General features: G+C 41.7%; 1 protein-coding gene across 2 annotated transcripts in view; it reads right to left on the bottom strand.

Moving 5' to 3' along the window:
* Nucleotides 1–23,567, bottom strand: part of TPPP (tubulin polymerization promoting protein) — a 114,910-nt gene that overhangs the window by 14,012 nt on the left and 77,331 nt on the right. For both annotated transcript variants that reach the window (XM_076330699.1, XM_076330698.1), the window contains one exon: nucleotides 13,281–13,434. In XM_076330699.1, the coding sequence (XP_076186814.1) occupies nucleotides 13,281–13,434 (154 nt within the window). The remainder of the gene's footprint in view (nucleotides 1–13,280; nucleotides 13,435–23,567) is intronic.

Here is a 23,567-nt window from a genome sequence, read left to right as displayed (position 1 = left end):
TGGGCAACCTGTGACAGTGCTCAGTCACCCTCACAGTGAAAAAGTGTTTCCTGATGTTCAGAGGGAACCTCCCATGTTTCAGTTTGTGCCCATTGCCTTTTGTCCTATCACTGGGCACCACTGAAAAGAGCCTGGCTCCATCCTCTTTGCACCCTCCCTTTAGGTATTTATATACACGGATGAGATTCCCCTTTGAGCCTTTTTTTCTCCAGGCTAAACAGTCCCAGCTCTCTCAGCCTTTCCTCATAGGAGGAATGCTCCAGTCCCTTAATCATCTTCGTGGCTCTTCACTGGACTCACTCCAGTAGCTCCATATCAGTTTTCTACTGGGTAGCTCAGAGCTGAACGCGGCACTCCAGATATGACCTCACCAGTGCTAAGCAGAGAGGAAGGAGCACCTCCCGTGGTCTGTTTGGCAATACTTTGCCTAATGCGGCCCAGGATACCAGCAGCCTTCCACACAGCAAGGGCACATTGCTGGCTCATGTTGAATTTGGTGTCCACCAAATCCCAGGTCCTTTTCTGCCAAGCTGCTTTCCAGTTGGGTGGCCCCCAGCACATACTGGTGCATCGGGTTGATCCTCGCCAGGTGTGGACTTTGCACTTCTTGTTGAATTTCCCGAGGTTTCTGTCAGCCCATTTCTCCAGCCTGTCGAGGTCCCTCTGGATGGCAGCATCTGGATGACCTATCAGCCACTCTTTCCAACTTTGTGTGATCAGAAAACTGGCTGAAAGTACACTCTGCCCCATGATGCAGATCACTAATGAAGATGTTGAACAGGACTGGACTGAGTATGCCCCCTCCGAGGTACACCACTAGTTACTGGCCTCCAACTAGACTTTGCACACTGATCACCACCCTCAGGGCCCAGCCATTCAGCCAGTTTTAGTCCACCTCACTGTCTGCTCATCCAGCCCCTATAGCAACAGCTTGAGGGGCTACAAGACTCTTATGGAAGACCACATCAAAGGCCTTACTGAAATCCAGGTAGACACTATCCACTGTTCTCCCCTCATCTATTGGATCAGTCATTTCATTGTAGAAGTTTATCAAGTTGGTCAAGCGTGACTTCCCCTTGGTGAAGCCATGCTGACTACTCCTGATGACTTTCTTGTCTGTGTGCCTGGAAATGATTTCTAGGATCAGCTGTTCCATCACCTTCAGTGTCTTAAGGTGACAAGTTTATTCATAAAGTTTCCTCTATGAGCTGATGAATTAATTTTTAGTGAACTGCCTTTATGAACCAAATGTGCATCCAACTTTTTATCAAAATGCTGTTTTGGTTTATGAACAACAAAACCAACTACGGAGACAAACTGGCAATTGAGCAAAGGGCAAAAACAATTAAAAGGGTAGCTGGGAGCTCATTCTTCTGTGCAACCCAGCTGTTCATTACTAATTGCACATGGGCATTGGGAGGCAAATTTAAAAAGGGGGGGGGGGGAGCTGACCATCCCTCATCAGTGAGGAAAAATGTAGGAAGAAATATAGTGAACAGCACAAAGGGTGGGATGAGGACAATTTCTATCTGAGCAAGTCAACACTCTCCCTTCTTTTTCACAATGACTCACAGACAAATGATTCTGTTTTGTCATATAGCAATTCTGCTTGAACTGTTTACTCTCTTGAGTAAGTTATATAATTTCTCTAGTTACATTTTTCTAAAGGCAATAAATTACTTAGAGCCAACCTCCTCCTTTCCTTTCTGTGAGCCCACAGAAGCCTCCGTTTTCCTTCTCTTATTTGCACATACAGTTAACCACAAAGTTTGCATATTACAGAAGATGCACATGAACTTAAAATTGTTTTTTTTTTTTAAAAAACCCAAAAACTTTCTCTTTAAGAGAAAAGTTTTACTTAGCACAACAGAAATGAAATATAATCACTGTATAAACTCATTTTGGAACACCAAAAGAATCAACCAAAGGTACTTTCCAAAAATATCAAGACTTCTGTTCTCCAGGACTGGCCATTCTTCCCTTCACTCAGTTATTTCCATTAACACAAGCCAGCAGCTATAATTTCAGCGTCTTTGCCTCTATCAAAAGAAGAGATCACTGACAAAAGACTTGTTCATTCACCAAGCTTGTATTTTTACTGATATTTTGCTGGACCGTTGTGCTTCCCCTAATCTTAAAAAAAATCCTTTAAAAATGGCTGTTGCTCCTTCACTGTCAGTTTCCAACCAAAGATGTGGTCACATGACCTCCAATTTCATGGAAACATCTCAGATGAGTCAGGAAAGGCATGTATGGCTCCCGCCTCTTTCAACTGAAACTCCTCTCACATCAAAACCTCACTGAGAAGATCAGAACAGGCCGCAGTCTCAGAAGCAGCTATGGGAAATTAAAAATTTTTTTTAGACCAGTAGATTTTCTAATTTAAAGTAATCATGGATTTCTGGTTAGCAATTCAGTATTCTTCCCACTTTGTGTCAGTGTTTACAGAGAAGTGCTGCTAAGACAGCGAGGAGCTTGGAGCGTATGGCATACAAGGAGAAGATGACAGAAGGGTGTTTATTCAGACTCATAAGAGAATAAAAAGAGAGGAGGCAAATCTTATTCCTGTCTTCAACAGAGGGGTTATATTAGAAATAGAGCCAGTTCAGAAGTACATAGCAAAAAAAAAAAAACCCAACACAACCCCAAAGCCCAACCAACCACCAACAACAAAACCCCCAAAAAACAAAACAAAAGACAATGGACACGATTTGGAAGATGGGAAATTCCAATTAGACACATGGGAAAAAAATTCTTCGCCACTGTGGTTGGTCAAGCACAGAAATGGCTTACCTAGAGAGACTAGGGATTCTCTATCCCTAGAGATTATCAAAACTTAAAATCATAAAGTCACAGAACAATTTAGGTTGGAAGGAACCTTTGCATATGAGTCCTTATCTAGCATAAACCCCTGCTCACAGCAAGGCTCAAATGAGCTTGCACAGAAACGTCTCCAGTCAAGTCCTGAACATCTCCAAAGATGGAGGTTCCACAGCCTCTCTGGGCAACCTGTTCCAGCGTTTGACCACACCCAGGGTAAAAAACAAAACAAAACAGCCAACATCTCATCCAAATTACAAATTACCAATGTTCCAACTTCTGTCTGTCTGAAATAGCCCTCATACCAAAGACAGGAAGTGAAAGCTGTAGAGTCTTTTTAAACCCTGAAACCCTTAACAGCAGTGCCACATTCCTCCCGCCTCCTTTCTTATGAAAGGCACCTCTGCAAACTCGGGCAGATTTTGCCTTCTACCTCAAGATAACAGATGAATCAAAGAGCAGTTTACAGAGCAAGCAGAACATTCCATTTCATCAGTTTCGAGAATTAGAGTAAGTTCCAGAAATGTACTATCAATCCTTATGAAACTGAAAGGAACTACAGTAAAAAGGAAATGAGAGCACAGAAATCAAGAACATTTATTCTGTCAACACTACTGCAGAAGAATATAGCAGTTTGATGAAAGAAAAGTACATCCACTGAAAGCCATGCTGTTGCACTGGCTTGGCCTGTTTACAGCACAGAAACTCCATCAATACAGTTAAGTCAGCATGAATTCTATAGAATCAACAGGACCTTTATCTCAACTTTGGTGTCAAAGGCTTAGAAGCATCCGATGAAGCCTGTGCTACAATCATGAAAATAGGGTAAGAGCGTAAGAGCAAAAGATTCCCCACCCTTTCAGGACTCTTCCTTCCAGAACAAAGTTGAGGCAAAGAAGAAGGAAGACAATTCAGTGCTGCTAAGGTCGTGTTCTTCATTTTCTGTCAGCACTCATCATCATCCTTTTTACAAAGCACGCTGTTTAAAACACCAAGCTAATGCCAAGAAAGCTGGAGCATTCACCTGGCACAATGCAACAGGCTGGACAACGAGGTCAGCGCAGCACCACGCAGTCGTAGCTGCACTGCTTCCGTTTCTGCAGCTAGCACAGTCGGTGGCAAGCTCTCGTTAGCTGTGCGCTGTCCGGCTTTGCACAGAACGTGGCACCATTCCCAAAAAGGATCTCCAGAACCAGTTACTGGGAAGTAAACGCAGCAAAAAAAGCTACTGGACTTCAGGAATATCATACATCTGATACAGACATGAAGGGCAATGGTTTTTACAATGAACTCCTGTCTCCACTGAAACAACTTGCCTGAAGATATTTTCCACTGCTTGCCATCACTGACGATTCAGGTTTGATTTAAAGCTGTTCCACAGCTTAAGCAGGAAGTTACTGGCTTGATGCAAAACACCGCAGTAAGGTTTTCTGGGGCTTTTTGCCTGAATTACAACTGTCCAGATAGTACAGAAACATTACCTTCCTGCCTTAGGTATTGTGTCTTTTTAGTAACCAGTGGATCAAACAAAGTATTGGAGGCAACATTACCTAACAAAATGGCAGACTGCAAGCATTACTCCCCCACACCCCTTTTTTTCCTTTCTTTTAAAACAATCATCCTTTCTCAACTCACATGCTAAATTAAATCAACGATATTAACAGTCTGATGGGAGAGCTGCAAAAATTGGTGCTGGCTATTCAGGATACAATGCTGCTCTTAAAAATAACCAGTAACTCAGTAACAGTACTTCTGTGTAGAAAAGCAGCAGTGGGCTGGGAGTGCTTTCACTGCCAAAACCCCTAGTGATGGGCAGTAGGTAAGGTGCTAATATTACTCCTCTACCAGAAGGGTATACATTTTAGCCATGGCCTTCCTGGCTATACTCTAACTCTGTCAACGGTAATCATCCTTCCTCAATTCCTCACTGAAACTGAATGGCTTTCTGTATTTGCTCCTTCAACCATAAAACTTCAGTATCTAAAAGCATTTCTTCCCAGAAAAGGTTGCCATAGAGATTTGCCTATGTAATTAAAATGTTCTGGGAGCCTTCAGAATCAGCACTGACGTTAGCAATCTCAGCAAGGTTTTTAAAATTATCTATTTGCTGGTAACATCCAGAACCTCTGTGAAGAATGAGAACCTAAAACTGACTATGAAATGGGAAAAAAATTCTCAAAGGGAAAGTTTCCTTGTTTGGGGATTATACCAGCACTCCATACCAAAATATTTTGGGGTTTTTTTTAAATTCATGGGAATACATGCATGTGCATTAAAACACCTGCAGGAAGTCAGGAACAGAGATCAAGCTTCAAAGAAAAATTTGGATTTCATTCATGTTTCTTCAGTTTAGCGCGCACACACACAAAAGCAAACGATAAGCAGCTCCACTTCAATAAAGCCAGAAAGTAGTAACACCATTTTAATTAATCAGGGTCATGACTTTCAAAGGCGTGGTTTCCAGTAACACCGCTTGGGTGTTTTAACACTGCAAGTCCCAACTCTATATATAGCACCTAAAACTTCTCACCAACTAGTAGACCGGCTAGAGCTAGACCAAAATACATCAAGAAGGTGCCCTGTATGTGACATCGCTTCCAGGAACAATTTCAAATTAATAAGTTAAACCTGCCTGGCCCAGATCTAATTCCACCAAGATGAGACCACATAGTGCCCAGCCTTAAGGGGCAGATCAGGTGTGGCACACTTAGCATTTACAAGTGACCCTTTCTTTTCCTCCTCTGTAATATTAGCCCCAGACTCCAGCTCTCAAGCATTTCAAGACTCCAAGCAACTACAAATCATGGGATCTAGTAGCCTGATTAACACAGCTTCCCACAAAGTTGGAAACAATGTGCCAACGCTTCTCTGAGGAAGAGTTTTACATTCCTATTGGTGGTGAAGACGAACAGACTAGGGAAAATAGTACAGACGCACTTTCTTTTTTTTTTTTAAGCTGGGGTGTTGGTGAATCCTTCTTCAACTTAATGTTACAATGACACTTGTTCCGATTCAGTTGTAAAATAGTCCTCTTAAACTATGATAATGGGAAGAACACAAGAACTGGGGTCTCCCAAGTCAGGCCTTTGGTTTAAAAAAAAAAAAAAAAAAAAGTCGTCGAAGGAAGATGAAAAACTGCATCAAATGCAGCATGCTTCCATTTACCAGCATCACATCCTAAGCGGACCACATCTTAATTCTTTTAGTGGCTTTATACACATAGGCAGATTAAATATAGCTTAATTACAACATTTACAGTATATTAATCTTCTTTACGAGATGGATGATTTCTAGCTCATGTCCTTATTTTAGGAGTCAAACAACGTACATACATGCACACACGCTTTGTTCCTATAAAATTTCCACTCTAACTTCAGAACAGCACGTTAATTTCTATTGTCTATACAGGAACATAAAGAAACTCCTCCCCCCACCCCCCGCCACAGTCATCGTATACCATAACCAGCCCCCTGACCATCTTGGTGGCCCTGCACTGGGCTTGTTCCAGCGTATCAATCTCCTTCTTGCACAGGGGAGCCCCAGGCTGGGCACAGCACTCCAGATACAGTCTCACAAGCGCCAAACAGAAGGGAAGGATCACTTCCCCAGACCTGCTTGCGGTTGTGGCTTGTGGCTACACATTTACTCGTGCAGCCCAGGACGCAGCTACCCTTCCTTGCTGCCACAACTCACTCACTGCAAGGACTGCTGCTGACTCATGTTCAACTGGTTGCCCATCACGACCTCCAGCGCTGCTTCCTAGGCTGTCGGCCCACTATCCAGCTCATACATCACCAGTTTGGTGCTGATGCGACTGGGGCCAAGGGCTTGCCATAATCAAGGTATACTACACCCCTTTGCCCACAGTGCCAGCCATTTCATCACAGAAAGCAATGAGGTCAATCAGGCATGACTTGCCCTTGGCAAATCCACGCTGGCTGCTCCAAATCACCTTCTCCTTTGTGCGTTGAGAAAGGGCTTCCAAGAGGATTTCCTTCACAACCGCCACGGGGACTGAGGTTATGCTGACTGGCCTGTAGTTACCTGGATCCTCCTTCTTGCCCTTCTTGAGGATGTGCGTGACGTTTGCCTTTTTCCACACACTGGGAACCTCCCCCAGCTGCCATGGCCTTTTGAAGATGATAGGGAGCAGCTTTGCAATGACATTGCCCAGCTCCTTCAGCACCCTTGGATGCATCCTACCTGGTCCCATGGACTCGTGTATGTCTAACTGGCTCAAGTGATTCTTAACGCTGTCTTCCTTTACTGTGGGTACTGCTTCACGCCCACAGACTCTGCTAGCAGGCTCAAGGACCTGGGAACCCTGAGGGCAAGCCCTACCCGTTGAAAAGGGAGGCAAAAAAAGGCACTTAGCATCTCTGCCTTTTCCATGTCCCTTGTCACTAGGTCCCCTGCCACACCGAGCAGTCGGCCCTCACTTTTGCTACCAGTGTACTTACAGAAACCTCTCATGTTGTCCTTCACCTCCCTCGCTAGTCTCAACTCCAGCTGAACTTTGGCTTTCCTCACTCTGTTCCTTCACGCACGGGCTATATTCCTCCCACGTAGCCTCTCCCTGCTGCCACCTCCTGTGTACTTCCTTTTCGTGGTTGAGCTCAGTCAGAAGCTCCACGTTCATCCATGCTGGCCTGTTGCCATGCTTGCTCGACTTCCTGCACATGGGAATGGACCGTTGTTGTGCTCTGAGGAAGCTGTCCTGAAGATCAACCAGCTCTCCTGGGCCCCTCTGCCCTCCAGGGCAGTTTCCTGTGGGAAACTGAACAGGCCAAGATCTGCCCTTCTGAAGTCCGGGGTTGTAATTCTGCTGTTCATCTGCTGCTCACTCCTCTCAGGATCTTAAACTTGACAGACACCTGGTTGCTGCAGCCAAGGCTGTCTCAGCTCTTACATCTTCACCCAGTTCTTCTTTTTGATTGTGACTAACAGATGCAGAGTATCTCCTCGAATCACTGATCACCCACATTAACAGGTTTTTAAAATTCATTTCAGAAATCTTATGGATCGCCTACTTCCAGTCATTTTAGCTTGGTTAATGTCACCCATGAGTACCAATGCCTGGGATTGTGAGGTTTTTTCCAACTGCCTAAAGGCGGCTTTATCTATCTCCTCTTCTTGATCAGTACGTCTGTAGTAGATGCCTACTACATCATCATCATCATCTGTGCTGGTCTGTGCTCTGCTCCTTATCTGCAAGTTCTCTACTCGCTTGTCACCGGCCCCAAGGCAAAGCCAGATGCAGTCAAGCTAAGCCTTTACATAGATCACAACCCCCCTTCCTCATTTTCTCCACGCTATTTCCTGAAAAGCCTCTATCCATCCATTGCAACACTCCAGTCAGGAGTGCTGTCCCGCCACACCTCCATAATCCCAGTGAGGTCATAGCTCTGCAACTAATTTGTCCTGCTTGTTCCCCATGCCACGTGCTTTTGTGTACAGGCATTTGAGATGGGCCCCAAGGCCTGCTGCATTTACAGAAGGGCGAGAGCCTCCCTTGTCAAGCTTGTCACCTAGACACATCTTGCTCCGCCCCTTATGACCTTTCCTCTTCAGGTTATGATAACCTTCCATACCCAGTTTAACAGTCTCCTCAGTAGACTAGCAAGCCTAGTTTGCAAAGACACTCTTGCTCCACTTCATTAGATTTATTCCATCCCTGCTCAGTAGCCCTCATTCCTCTGGTCACAGAAGCCAAAGCCCTGTCTGCAACACAAGCCATACAGCTAGGCATAGTCCACTTCTACCCAAGCTTTCCTCCTCCCTGTAAGGATTGGGAAGGCAAGACCAGAGCTCCATGCCCTTCACTCTCAGCCCCACACTTCTGTAGTCTCTCTTGATAAGCTCCAGGTTACCTCTGGAGCAGTACTGTTGGTACCCACAAGGAAGAGGAAGAAGAGGTCCGTGCTAGAAGGCTGGACAGATCTTGGCAGTGCATCTGCAACAATCCCAGATTCTGGCACCTACCAAACAACAAAACTCCCCAGACATCAGGTGGGGTCAGAAGATACATGCCTCGATCGTCCACAGGAGGAATCACCGGTAACTGTCTGTGACTGGTACCCATTGCTCCTCACACGCGGTACAGCACTGTTGCCAGGGTATGGTGACACCCATTATGGGACAGGGAAGCGTAACAGCACATGAGATATTCTGGATGGCAAAAGCCGTGATCCCTCCGTGGTCAGGAATGCCCCCTGTGACTGTTCACTCAACTGTTGCTCAGATTTTGACTAACACACAGCTCATGCTAAGGCCTGAGGCGTGCTGGGGGCAGCACCATTAGGTCAAAGCACGGGCAACATGTAGGCAGGACACAATGGACAGGAAGAGAGAAAGATCATTATGCAGCCATTATCACCTGCAGCTTGCTGTCTCTTGCAGCCAGAATTCTTGCATACTGATTGTCTGGCAGCCTCTTCAGAATCCACTAACTTATGGAAATTGTATAGACCAAACCCCCAGACTGAGAGGTATAAATACATCAGCTTATCCAAAAGGTTTTTGAAGCTGATCCAACAGCAGACAGACTGCTAAGGCTTTCGTGCTTCCCGGTGCGATACAGGGGACGCTCGCACCATGATGGAAGAGGAAAGGGGGAACACCCTCACCGTGGGCTAGAGTACCGTGACACCCCCTCCGTCGTTATTCTTCTTCTGAGGAGTGAGTGACTCATGTACTTTTAAAAGTCAGAGTCCAGATTATCATTATTCTATTGCTCTCCGATTATTAAGAATTTGACCTGACCTGCAGAGGGTCCAGGTGACTGAAAAGTATAGGCAACTGCAATTTTAGGTAATAGGAAAGCTATCCTCATTGCTAGGAATTCTGTGTAACGATAAGCTACGCTGACTACTAAAATCTTTCTATAATAATAAAGCTCTAATTATAACTACAGACCTCTGGCCGGTTGTCATTCTACCAAGGATCCTTAAAAATAACCTGCCTGTCCCCATAGCGTCAGGTAGCGTTGGGTGACGCTATCACTCATTTTTTTCCCTTTCGGGTGGACACTAAGTTCAGGCTCAGCTGACTCTGATGGGTCTTGTTGATCCTCACCAGTGCCCAGAGTACTATACCTATTCTGAAATTGGAGATCTGTAGATGGAACAGATCTGCGACTTCTTGTTGCCAGAAGTCACAAGCTTCCAGCCTTCTCCATCTTTATAATCTCCGTCCACTTGGTCTCCAGTTGTCGCTCCTTCCTCACCTTGTGTAGCTTGGGTTTTCCACAAATACCGTATCAGTCTCCTCTTCATCTTCCCCCTTAATCTAGAACTTCAGGGCCTTGACCACAGCACATCTCCCACAAGAGAGGACACCACTGCCCTGACCTCCAGGGAGAGGCAGGAGCACTCTGCAGCACAGGACCTGGATAGAGGGCTCCTCCCTCTGGAGCCAGGATTCTGATGTGCTAATGGTAGTCCTGTGGACTTCTACTACATCTTAATGGATGTCCATGTGCTGGACATTATGTACTGCAGCATTTTGAGACCACCATTGTACAGTCTTCAAGCAGACCCACATAGTCTTGAGTGAAATTTCTGAGCCTCTTTGCACTCCTGCTGCTACAACTGCTATGTCTCATTTGCTGCGCTCTGTGGGCTGCACTCTGGCTTCCTTGCTCTTTCCCTAATGGGTCCCTTTTTGTGAGAGTACAATCCTGCCCCCATCACCATCACCCTGAGCATCCATCACCTAGCTTTTAAAGTGCTATCGCTGCTGTACTGCCCTGACACCCACACCGCCCTTCACAGCAAATTTGACTGGACTGGGTCCTAAGCAACCTGATCTAGCTTTGACGTTAGCCCTCCTATGAGCAGAAGGTTGAATGAGATCATCCCAGGTCCCTTCCAATTGAACTTATTCTACATTTCTATGTCAGTGACCCTGTTGAATACACACTGAGGTTCAACCGGTTTTATTTTAAGAGCCAGCAATGACCAAAGCAAGTATCTGTTCCACAGGAGGTGTAGAAATACATTCAACATAGTTACAGCACATAGCTTTCGGTACAGGAAAAAAAAGAACCTCAGTCTTGCTCTTGTAGCCTTTGTGTATGAGTGAGGGCAACTAAAAGGCCCTAGACTTAATTTACATGTCTGATTGTAAACTGTCAAAGATGTATGACCTGCACTGTATATTCTATTACCAGATCACTACCAAATGAGCTAATAAAGCTATGGCTTAAACAACCCCTATCACTTGCCTGTTGTTTTTTTTCCTGTGTGACCAAGCCAACCATACACCTTCCATTGCAGATTAGAAAGCAGCCCAAAATTTCACTCAGTTTCAATGTCTGGCTGCTGAGCCTTCTCAACCACATCAACCACAAGCAGGGATTTTTGTAATTCTACAACATTCTGAAGAAGAAGAAAAAATCAACACAAAAAGAAAAAAAAAATCTTCTATCACAACATACACTAAAATCCTCATTGCCTGATGTGAAAGTAAACTTTCCAACCATCCTATTGAAGCAGTGGTTCCCCCAGGCTGCCATTCAGTACAGACATACTGCCCCGCCCCTCCTTCCCAACAGAAAGCAGAAAACATAAGAAGTTAAGAAACAAAAATCTCCAAATGCTGCTGAAGTATATTTACCCACAAGCCTCACTTAATCATGCTTTCAGCTCCACCCCTAATATGTTTAGATTAATGTGTCAGTAGTCACACTAAAGTTGTCTGTCTGAAACCTGAACCAAATCTACATGACCTACAGCAGAGCTATACAGAGCAGGGCACACACTACATGGCATGACTGAGTTATCCTAGAACAGTTTAAGAAAAGCTTCATATAACTCTGTCTAACCATATAGAAAGCAGTCCAACTTAAAATTTCCAGGACATAGACTTCCCAAAGTAAACAAACCATTAGAATGCTTGTATATACATTTCATATCTGTATTCCCAAGTTGCTGGGGGGAGAGTGGCCATGTATTTATTTATTTTAATGCCTTTAATATCCAAGTGTTTGGGTCATTTTTACCACCCGGGAACTAAATTAGCATGATAAAACAAACATAAAATTTGGGGTTTTCCCACACACACACACTCCCAGCATGCAATCTTCCTCCCTTTAAGCTCTGCCTCCTGCTCCTTACTTTGCCAGCAAGCAGGGGAGAATATTGTGATCCCCCCGCTCTCTCATTATTTCTTCACTTCCTCTCCAACTCTCCCCAGAGGAGTACAGGCAAGCCTCACACTGCTGGCTCATATTCCCCCTCCATTCCTCTCCCCCTGCTGCTGGCACATCTGTATACCTCTGCAGCACCTACATGACACTACCCCGCATCTGCAAAGCTCTCTTATCATCCTGTCATCCACACAGAAAGAGGCTGTTCCCTTATTAGCAGCCATTGACGATTTCAATATCTGACTGCTGAAATACCGAAAATGGAATGAGGAGTGAGGCCTAGAAGAATGTGCACAATTCAAAGGGAGAATCCCTGGATAGATGAACAAGTTATTCAAATTCACTAAAATGAGTGAAGGACAAAAAGAAAGGTTCATTATTTTAAGTCTGTATCAAAACTACCACTTGTTTCAAATGAGACTACAAGAGTAATAAAACAAAATCTTGTAAAAAACTGTCGAATTGTACAACTCAAAAGAGATCTCTCCATTTGACATTTCCACCGTTCCTTTGTACAGAACCAATTTCTGGAAAGATTATTTACAATCAGATTTTCATTCACAGCTCTACAGCCAAAATTTAGGAGGATCACAGAATTTTAAGCAGATTACCTAAATTGACAGAACTATTCAAGTTGATGGTAAACACTCCAGTATCTCCTAAACTACAGGGTAAAAGCTTGCCTAACCTGAGCGTTTAAAAGGACAACCAAACTTATATACACTAGGCTTTATAACTTCCTTTTCATATATGGATGCCAATATTTAAAAAAGAAAAAAAAAGAAAAAGAACGAACGTTATAGTTCTGACAGACTTGGAACAAACGAAAAACAAAGACCAGACCACATGGTAGTTATTCCCAGATTTCCAGTGTTCTGGGATTCACACGGTGTATTTTAAGATGTCTTTGCTTTAGTCTTTTTGGTATTTCACACATCTTAGAACTGTTTAATGAGGTTCTAAATTTAATTCCCTTCTACTCTTTTTGATTTCGATACACCACTCTTCATGAATGTTTCTATGTTCTAACGACACACAAGAGCTCTCCTTGAATCTTCCTGACCGTGCTGCTAGGTGGTTCTACAATTCCTAGCAGAAGCAATGACAGTGCCACACAAGAATACACAGTAGTGCAATACTCAGCTGTTGCACAATCTTTGCTCCCACTCAGCCCAGCACAGTTGTTGCCTTCAGGCCCACAGAGGCATGCTGCTTGGATTTGTGGATTGTAAAGGGAAGCAGGTGAATCTAACAACACTGCAGTAGAACACAGGACAGCTAGAACAATCCATCCATTAGATCAGTAACATACCGTTACTCCAGATATAATCGGGGCTTTTCCTTCAATTAGTTTATACATTTCTTGAACTGCTTCCTCATCACTCTTGTCTTTAAATCGCTTCTTGGAGAGTTCTTGAAGAGCTTCCTTAAACTGCTCAAAAGTGATAGTTCTGGAAGACTTTCCCCTGTCGAAACAAACAGAAATTGAAAGAAACTACAAGAGAGCACAACAAGCATTCCAAGGATGGCAGAATGGTTTCAGTTTACCACAGTGAACAACAGAAAACTGAAACAGAACAGGAAGACCCATGCAGCCCATTTATGGTGTCAAATAAAACACATCCCAGGAACATCACTTTTTTTTTTTTTTTTTTAATGTATATCAGTAGGATAGTGCTTTAGAAACTTCCCTCGATGAACGTTCAGAAAGAAAGAGGAAATAAAGGGACCTGGCCTGCTGTCAGAATGCCTGCAGCTCATCAAATCAAATATAGTCTCATTTGGTTTATCACTTGTAAAGCCTGCATACATAAAAGACAAGAACTGAAGCATCTTAGGTGAGTTTTGTTATTTAATATTTTTTATTCCTCTTCGAATAACTGGTTATGACATATTATTCATAGGTCACTACTCATGTATTCACAAGGAAATTAAGAATAATGCTGTTGTGTAAAGCAAACTATTGAAAAGCATTTAAAAACTTTAAATTCCTCCTCTATTAAAGACTGACAAATTTTAAAGTGATGCATTTAAATTCAATACCCATTTTCCTTCTTAGACCATCACCTTCATAAAACATTCACAGGTTCATGGAAAACATAATATAGCAGTCTGATAAACTCATAAATGCCCCCCAGAAATTCAGAGCTGAAGACTTGCTGTTGTTTTTACTAATAGGAAGCCCATATTTCCACACTAGTAAATTACTTGCTTAGGTTTACTTTTAGTGGAAAAGATTTTGCTACAGCAGTGCACAGTGCAAAATCTGACAAGTAGAGTGGGAAATTCATAGTTTAAAAACATCTATTTATACAGTCACTCCTGCAGATCTTTTATACCCATCAGGCCAAAGGGTTTGATTGATAAAACTCTTACAAAGAAACTCAGCATTCACTACAGAGATGTGTTTAACCAAAAGGGGATTAATGCAAGTCAGTTTTCTAGCATTTTAAAATATTCAGTTTAGGCAGGAGATAATGTAGTGGAGTACACAGTGTTCCTTTCTTTTCCCTAATACGAAACTATTTTTAGTGTTCCTCATTTTAAAATTCAGGTATGAGGCCACAGTATTAATGAGATTACTCACTATTAAAAAAAAAAAAAATTATTTTCTATGAATTTTATCACACACAAACCATACCTTTTCCTGTATTATTAAATTACAGATTCCCTGATCTTTAGAACAAGAATTTACACACCAAAATTTAGCCATACGTTTTAAGCTAAAATTTAACAGTTCAAATAGAAAAATTTTCAAAAAGATGTTCTGATACTTACACTGATGTAACCTTAAATAGTACCATCTTTAATAGCAGAAGATGTTTTCAATTGCTTACAACATTATGACACCCTCAAAGTCAAAGAAATATTTGAGAGTCCATGTTGCTGGGAAACATGCTACTACACGAGTTTTGTTTGCTGCTTAAGCATTTCTTTTTATGCCAATTTAGAGAGCATTTCACGCAAATCAGGAAAAAAAAAAAAAAACACCACACAACCCAGACCAACTTTCAACAGTGACAGCTGTTTATACATGAATAAATGATAGATGCAAGGATAGAGAAAGTGTGCACTGGCAACAGAAATCTCAGGCTAGAAAAACTATGCATAGAAATCTGATTTTAATTCAAGCATCACAAAGAGCCACTGCGAAGAGCAATTCATCTATCACCGATTTATCTTTGATCTTCTCTCAGACACCTTTCAGAGGTTAAATCCCCCTCAGTTGGAGGATGCCTCCACTAATGAAAGGGGGAAGCGAGATTTCCCAGTTTTAGACACCAACAGTTAGGAAGTGACTCCTACTTCAATTAATTAAACACAAAATGAAATTTTATCCCAGGCTTTTAAAGCAAGGAGAAATTGGTTATTCACAATAAAATTCAATGCTAACGCAACCCTTCACATACCGTTCATTAGTAGTATCCTTTATTTCCAACACAACCCACCATGTAGTAAATCCCTACATCCCTCACACTCCCTATTTTAGCCAGAAATAAACTTTATCTGTTTTTTCACCAAACTTTGCTGTTTGCAACTACTCATCTGCTTTAGGTGAAGCGTATGCTAGAGTATCTCATGGAATTACCTAGTAAAAGAACATCATGACAGAAATGAAGAATACAATCCAGTATTTCATTAAATCAGAAATTCACATGGAATAAACCACAATTAACTACTTGGAATTTGTCCAGGATCCTCATTAATAGGATTAACATCCCTCTTCTGATGAAACATGTCCAAGAACTTTTAACTAGCTCAAGAGGTCAGGACTTCATTTTGGTTTGCCTCCCATTTAGAAAAAGACAGCACTGGCAATCACTGCTAAGCTTCAGCATAACACCACACTAAGGCCCTTGTTCACTACAGACTCACAGCCAAGTCTAACATACAGACCTTTCAAATGCAATTTTCCGTAGCACATAGATTACCTGGAAGTCTCCAGTCAGGATTGCTACAACTTAGCTTGGATCATCAGTCAGGATCATCACAATGGGAAAGGGAATGACCACTTTCAGCAAAAACTGTTGAAGCTCATGTTGACTCCTTTTATTTTTATTAACACATGTAGAATTTTTGGTTCCACACTTATCAAATAGAAGAGCACAATTTTTTTTTTTTCTGTATTAAAAGGAAAAATACATAAATAAGGGTGCCAAGAGGAACAAAGAACATCTCCTTCTGGTCTAGGACATAGACATTCCTACCGCTCACATTTGGTCTTTTCCCTGTCACACTAACATGGGGAAAGGAAATTAGTTTTTTTTTCCCCTCCAACTTAAGGTGTAACCACAAATTGGATACATATATGAGCAAGGTAGTATTGCTGCTGGACTTAAGAGAAAAAGAAATGTGCATCATGGCAGATCTTCTTTACCAGCAAAAAACATTAATTGGAGTGACACTAAAAATAGGATTGGGAATAAAGGAATTTTTGAAACTATATCCCAAGTAAAAGTTTCCTAAATAAAGCAGCTTTAATTTTGAAATTCATTATCTTTTTCTATACTCCAAAAACATCCTCTCTCCTCCTCCTATCTATTACAATATTATCAAACCCATTTGAAAAACATCATAATTAACTCAAAAATTCTACAGTTGCAACATACGCCAAGTCTTGTGGAAAACCCTATAGAACATAATTCTTGATTAATTCACATGTTCTGGCACTTTTGGTATGCCATGTATGGTACATGTATGCCACGTACCATAGCATCTAAATCACCAAGTAGCAATGCTACAACACCTCCTGTCTCTAGAGGCGGGTCTCAAAGAGCTCTGAGCAGCTGCTGTCATCATTCTTACTCAGCAGGACAGCATGCTCCTACCCTCTCTTCTATCTGTACAGTCACGGGTTGAATGCAGAGGAGAAAACAGACTGAGTAGGTAGAAATGACAGAGGCAAAGTCTCTCAATGAATCTACATAGCTCTTGATTTACACACTCTTAAGCCACAGGATCAGCCCCCTCCAGGTCCACAAAACAACCCTGCAGAGAGGGACTTGGAGATACTGGTGGACGAAAAATTGGACATGAGCCAGCAATGTGTGATCACAGCCCAGAAAGCCACCTGTATCCTGGGCTGCATCAAAAGAAGCGTGGCCAGCGGGTTGAGGGAGGTGATTCTGCCCCTCTGCTCTGCTCTGGTGAGACCAGTACTGCATCCAGCTCTGGAGCCCTCAGCACAAGAAAGACACTGACCTGTTGGAGCGGGTCCAGAGGAGGGCCACAAAAATGATCAGAGGGATAGAACACCTCTCCTGTGAAGAAAGGCTGAGAGAGTTGGGGTTGTTCAGCCTGGAGAAGAGAAGGCTCTGGGGAGACCTTATTGCAGCCTTTCAATACTTAAAGGGGGCTTCTAAGAAAGATGGGGACAGACTTTTTAGCAGGGCCTGTTGTGACAGGACAAGGGGTAATGGTTTTAAACTAAAAGAGGGTAGATTCAAACTAGATATAAGGAAGAAATTTTTTTACGCTGAGGGTGGTGAAACACTGGCCCAGGTTGCCCAGAGAGGTGGTGGATGCCCCATCCCTGGAAACATTCAAGGTCAGGCTGGACGGGGCTCTGAGCAACCTGATCTAGTTGAAGATGTCCCTGCTCGTTGCTGGGGGGGCGGGGTTAGACTAGATGACCTTTGAAGGTCACTTCCAACCCCCAACTATTTTATGATTCTGTGAAAAATGATAATACTATGAACACTACATGACACACAAGGCAGTCGTACCCTCAGTTTATTTCCACCATTTTTAATGCCCTGTTCACATCCAGGAAGCCCCTTTACAACATCAGCTTTTCAGAGGTCATGAAGTTAAACTAAAAAAAAAAACCAAAAAAACCTAAAAAACCCCAAACAAACCAGTTTCTTCTATTAAGCAATTGCTACAAAGAATCAGCTTCTTTGTGTATATTTGTAACTTGTTTTTAGAAGCTTATTATAAATATCTCATTTTCATGGGAGTAACAAAACAAATATATTAACTTTCATTTTCCCAGTGTTACAAGTTCAAGCAACTTGTCTACAATTAAGTATGCCAAGGGTGATCTCTAAGTTATTAACACCCTTCTCTTAGGTTTAGCACTCCAGAGAGTTAATAGAGACCTAGAAAGAAGATAAAATACTGTACATTAAAAAAAGAAAAGGGGGAAAAATAATAAAAAAAAAAAAAAGATGATGAATGAAATAGAAGGAATGTGTGAACAGCTACAGAAACACAACACAATCAGACACTGGAAATGCAAATTAAAACTATCTGACCAGAAAATGAGACAAAATGGAAAATAGTAACAATAGAGGGAAGGGGGGCAGGGGGTAAAGGCTTTTATGAAAACAGACATCATAAGGTTGGGCACCTCAATGAAAAGAACAAGATATATATGAGGGACATTAATAATATAAATTTTTAAAGCCCTGTAGTGTATTATGACACAAAGAAACCTTTATGTTTAGGAAGGATACACTCTTACATGCCATTCTATTTTAAGCTCTGCCTCTTACAAGAAACAGAATTACTCTAAACCTGCTCCTTCAGTGGAAGAAACAGTGTGCTCATGGTTACACTCATGAAAGTTGCTTGGGAACAGACTGAACATACTCAGAAGAATTTAGGAAGCTTCCCATCACTTCCCCTTCCTTGATGGGTCTCTCCACATCTAACCACAACCAATGGGGAGATTCTGAACTAAAGCTTGAATTCCTCAGTTCGCTCGTGGGAGCCCAAGTTCACACATGTAAAAGCATCAGTTCTGAGCCTGGACATGAGCAAAGTGAACATAAAGTGTAAAAGATCAAACATTGGCCCAAAGTTGGTTGCAATAGCAAGCAATGCAGTTTTCATTTGCAAATATTACTACTAACAGTGTCCTGTGTTCACAAGATTAGAACAATGCAGCGTGAAAACGTATTGTTGCAAATTAATACTTCTATGTTATTTGGACTTGAATACTATTTGGATTAACAGTTGCCTACAATTTTAGTTGAAGAGAAAAGCTATACAAATACACTCCACATACCCAATACACAAAATCCTTGACCAATATTAGAAATCTTTATCTCCATAGCACTATTACAGTTCAGCGTTACAATACAGCAAGGTCTCTAATGTAATAGTTTTCTGTCTTAATCTGAGCGACCAAAAGCCCTCCCATACTCCCATCCCAAAAGGTCACTTTTCCTTTCAATTTTCTTAGATTGAAGAGGGGAAAGAAGATGTAAAAATACTCAGAGAAGCTTCTATTCTTACTAGCATGCCAGAGAGGATTACAGCAGGATACACTAAGCAGGACTGTTTTGCCGTGGAAGTTGTCATCTACCCACAAAGGTCTAAGGAGTATAGCAAGTCTGAGAAGGGTCTGAAGACAGTATAACTAGAGGTGGGAGCCCAACAAATGTTTTTGCATAAACTCTTGTACAAGGAGTTTTGTTTGTAAGGTTTATTTAGTCTAAATTCAACATGGACTTGGGTGTCTCAGTCAAACAAGCAGTCAAGCAAAACTCAACAGCGTCATCTCTTGTAAATCAGAACAAACAGGATTTTGGGTACTCCCTGTATTTATTCCCTTCGCAAGGCAGTCTTATTCATTCAGAAGACAGAATGAAGGATTGCACTGGCAACAGAATGCCTGAGTGGCTTATTTGTCACAGTTTCTGACTTACTGGCACAGTAAGTTTAATCAGGCAATTTCTGATTTGCCACTACTGCTCCCCACATCCCTGGAGGTAACTGCTAACCAAATAAGAAACACTCCTGAATTATCAGAATTAATCATTTAAATTATTCAAATTAATCATATAAAGGTGTCATGATAACACTGAGAACAGACTATATAAGTCAGACTTTTTACCCCCAACCCTAACAAAGGTATATTTCCTAATGACATTCAGACCAGACTTCAAACTTTAGCTGTTTCTACTTTATCTTAACAAACAAAAAAGAAAAATGGGAAGTGTTTCTTCTAAAACATGTTTCATTTTTTCTTTTTCTTTTTTTTTTAAGAGAAATAATAGATGGATCGTACTCAACTTGTCCAGAATTTTTTACTTTTTTCCCCAAGAGCAATCTGCCATACTAAAAACTCACTACAGCTGAAACTCCCTGATTTTCATACAAATAGGTTTTTTCTATTTATCACTTTACAGCAGCAACTTTATGATTATTACTGTGGTATTTCCCAAAGCATTCACTCCTGTTCGTTTAGTAGAACTGACATTTATTCTTTTCTTGCTACTTGTGCTAACACACCAAGTCTTTTTGATGTAATCTATAAACATAATGTTCATTACTAGCAATGGTTAGTGGTATTTGTACTGTACATGTTGACAGTAAAAAGCTACCACAGACAAATTCCTTGAAGCAAGAAAGGTTTGTACTGGTCTCTGCAAAATACATCACTCATCTAACAGATGTATTCTTTTTTCCAAGATTGTCTGCTGTAATGTTACCAACACAAAGTCCAAGGCTAATCTGTTTAACCAAGAAGCAGATTATGCCACAGGACTGGTAGTTTATTTTTTTTCCTTTTGTGGTTTACAATTTTCACTTTCTGCTCTCTTTGGGCTACACAGCTCAGCATTTTTACTGGCCATCAGCCCCACAATTCACAGCCAAAAAAAGTCCCAAACTAAAGCTAGGTCCCTAGGTAGGCTAACCAGGCTGCTAGAACCTGGCAATCTAATGGAGTATTTAACATACCCTGTGAAGATCTGTTTCTTACTATATATCACTCAAGAACGAAATTACAAAATTTAGATATACAATGCAAAAAACTTACAAATGAAAAAGAGAACACAGTTTCTTGGATAAAACTGAACCATGTATGACTAACCCAAAGCAGAGACTTGCGTAAAAATTTGACAAATATAGCTGGGGGGGGGGGGGGGGGGGGGGAGATACTGTAATACAATTCTACCAGGTTCTTTGTGCTGCACTAATAGTTCTAAAGAAAGGTGGTTGTAAAAGAACCAATTAAGAAAGCAAAACTTGAGGTATCACCTTGCATCGGAGACTTCTACCCAATTATGGGTAGAACTGGGATATTGAAATTAGACATCTGGACGTTGATGCAAGCAGGAGTAAATTGGCAAATTGTCAGGAAAGAAGATATCCTTGCAGAAGATATCCTCAGAAAAATGATCCTAGGAAAAAGATACAACAGAGATCTTCAGCTAAGGTAGTGGTCACTTCTGGAACACAGGCACCTTTGAGTGCATGGCTATTTACCGGAAGTGGATTCTCTTGAGGGAAAGATTAGGACTGACAAAGGACATCCAGATGACCTTTGCAATTACTCTATAAACATAACTTCTAGCATCTTGGCCAAGTAGACATAAGGAGTTGGACTGAATGGCTTCATATACCCCACAATCACAAGGCAATGCTATCATCAGTTTTCTTATCATCCCAGGAGATCAAAGCAACAAGAGAGGTACAATGCAAAATGCAGTGCAAAATGCTCGCTCTATATCACAGCAATAGTCACGACTTGCAGAAACCTTTCTGGAGTCACTGAGTGGGCAGCAAGGGCAGAAGAACACACATCATTCACTCAGGAACTGAACCTGGAAGTGCCAGTTTCCCTCCAGGTGCTTGTTGTCTCATTACTGAGCAAGGATAAAGCAGAGTGTGCCTAGTTCATTCTAAGTATCTGAAACTGTGACAGCTTGTGAACTGCCACGCTTTGAAAAATCTGAAGCAAGAGGACTTCAGCAGCTCACTAAACCAGCAGATGATATCTTTATCAGGCTTTATTTTAACCTAAATATTTTAGGCTTCTCTCATGAAAACTCTCTTCTATATTTGAAGTTAACCTTTTTCTCTTCTTGGCTTTATTTTTGTAGCATTTTCTTCCTATGTGCTTCACTCACAGTGAAAACTCATTTCCATTAAAATAAAATCTGAAGTTAAAAAAAAAGAAAAAAAAAGGGGGGGGGGGGCACAAACCCAAAATCTATGAGCCTATCAGATAAATAGTACTGGGAAGGGAATGAAGACAGGGACTGGAGAAAGAAAGTGACTTGGCAAAAACATGTAGTAGATAAAAGCTTCCAAAGGAAAGCAAACCCCACAATGAGTTAAAGGGGTTAAAGAGATTAATGGGACTTAAGGAGGATGAGGAAAAGAAAAAGTCCAAGCAGAAAGTAGGTCTGATGGTTATACAGGGCTTAGAGGAAGAGATGAAATTAGCTTAAAAGAGTAGCAGAATCCACTTGTTTGGGGTTTGTTTGGTTGTTTTTTTTAGTTTAAGAGAACAAAAATAACGTTATATCTGGATATTTAGGAATACAGACCCATGTAATGGTTAGCTACTGATAAAAAGCTGCAGAGGAAGTATTTGGAAAACTGTGAATCCTGAAGAAAGCGCATGCCCCAACTTACATCAAAGGAGTTTGAAAATGCATTTCTTATGACAGGCATGTACCTGAGTTTGAAGAGAGATGGAAACATGCACTACCAAGTAGTCTGGGAGGACTTGAACTTTTCTTTCTTAACTGGTATCATACGAAGAAGAGATGTGTTCTGGCTGTCAGTCCTCTGGACTCTACACAAAGAATGTAATAACTGTATTTATCCACACAATGGATAAGACAGTAATTTTATCACAAACATTGCTTTTATCCTTAGAATGCTGTTTACTTCTGTGAAAGATTCCAATAAATGACATGCAACTTACAGAGCATGTTGTTCAGTAACATAGAAATCTATCTTGTGGGTGCATGAAGGACTGGCACTATTTGTCAGCACGACTCGGGAGGAAGTTAGACATTAAAGGACATGGCGGGGGTGAGTGACAGCAGCAGGGAAGTTAGCCAAAATACAGAAAGATGTAAGAAATGGATAGCAAAAAAAGAGAGGCTGCAGAAAGGCCTTAGACCCAAATGGTAGGGGACAAACTAGTGCTGAAGCAGGAAGATGATGCCTCAGAATGAGGTTTCTGCAGATATGCTGGTTTTTTTCTCCAGAGGGCTCAAATTTGTTTGCCATTCCCTTTGGTTCTTGTCATCCTAAGGATACGCACTAGGGCTGGGCACGCACACACAGATCACAGGGGAGCAGAAACTGTTAACCACAGTGTAACAACCTAATACAGTTCACAGCTGCCAGGGACACTGCTGACCACATCCGAAATACAAAAATCCAAGAGGATTATGTCATAGTGCTCATTAAGGGAGCCTCATACCAATAAATGAAAGCAGTTAAGGATAGCTGAAGATTTACTAACAGTTCTCAATAGCTAATCATTTCATCTGTCAGTCTTTCCCAGGCTGTGATGAGCTTACTACACAAGCTAGTGATAAGAAGCTGTTTTCTTATAATAATACTTTTTATCTTTCAGAGGGCTGAAGAAGCTGATACAGCCACTACTGTTTCAAAAGCTCTTTCTGCTGTTGAAGTGCAGAGGTTTATGGCAAAGGCATTACAGCTGAGAGGACAGGGCAAAGAACCAATATCACCTGTACTTTCTCTGCCACTTGAAACAGTGCACATGAACTCATTGCTTGATAGCCCAGGGAAAGAAAAGTAGGAAACACAGATAAGGCATCCTTCTAGAGCTCACCAGCAATCCCATATGAGCTGACACATCTCATTCATGTCCCAGAAA

This window comes from Aptenodytes patagonicus, chromosome 2, assembly GCF_965638725.1.
Source record: "Aptenodytes patagonicus chromosome 2, bAptPat1.pri.cur, whole genome shotgun sequence".
Lineage (NCBI taxonomy): Eukaryota > Metazoa > Chordata > Aves > Sphenisciformes > Spheniscidae > Aptenodytes > Aptenodytes patagonicus.
The sequence above is the reverse complement of the archived record's forward strand: the minus strand, read 5'-3'. Positions and strand labels throughout refer to the sequence as shown.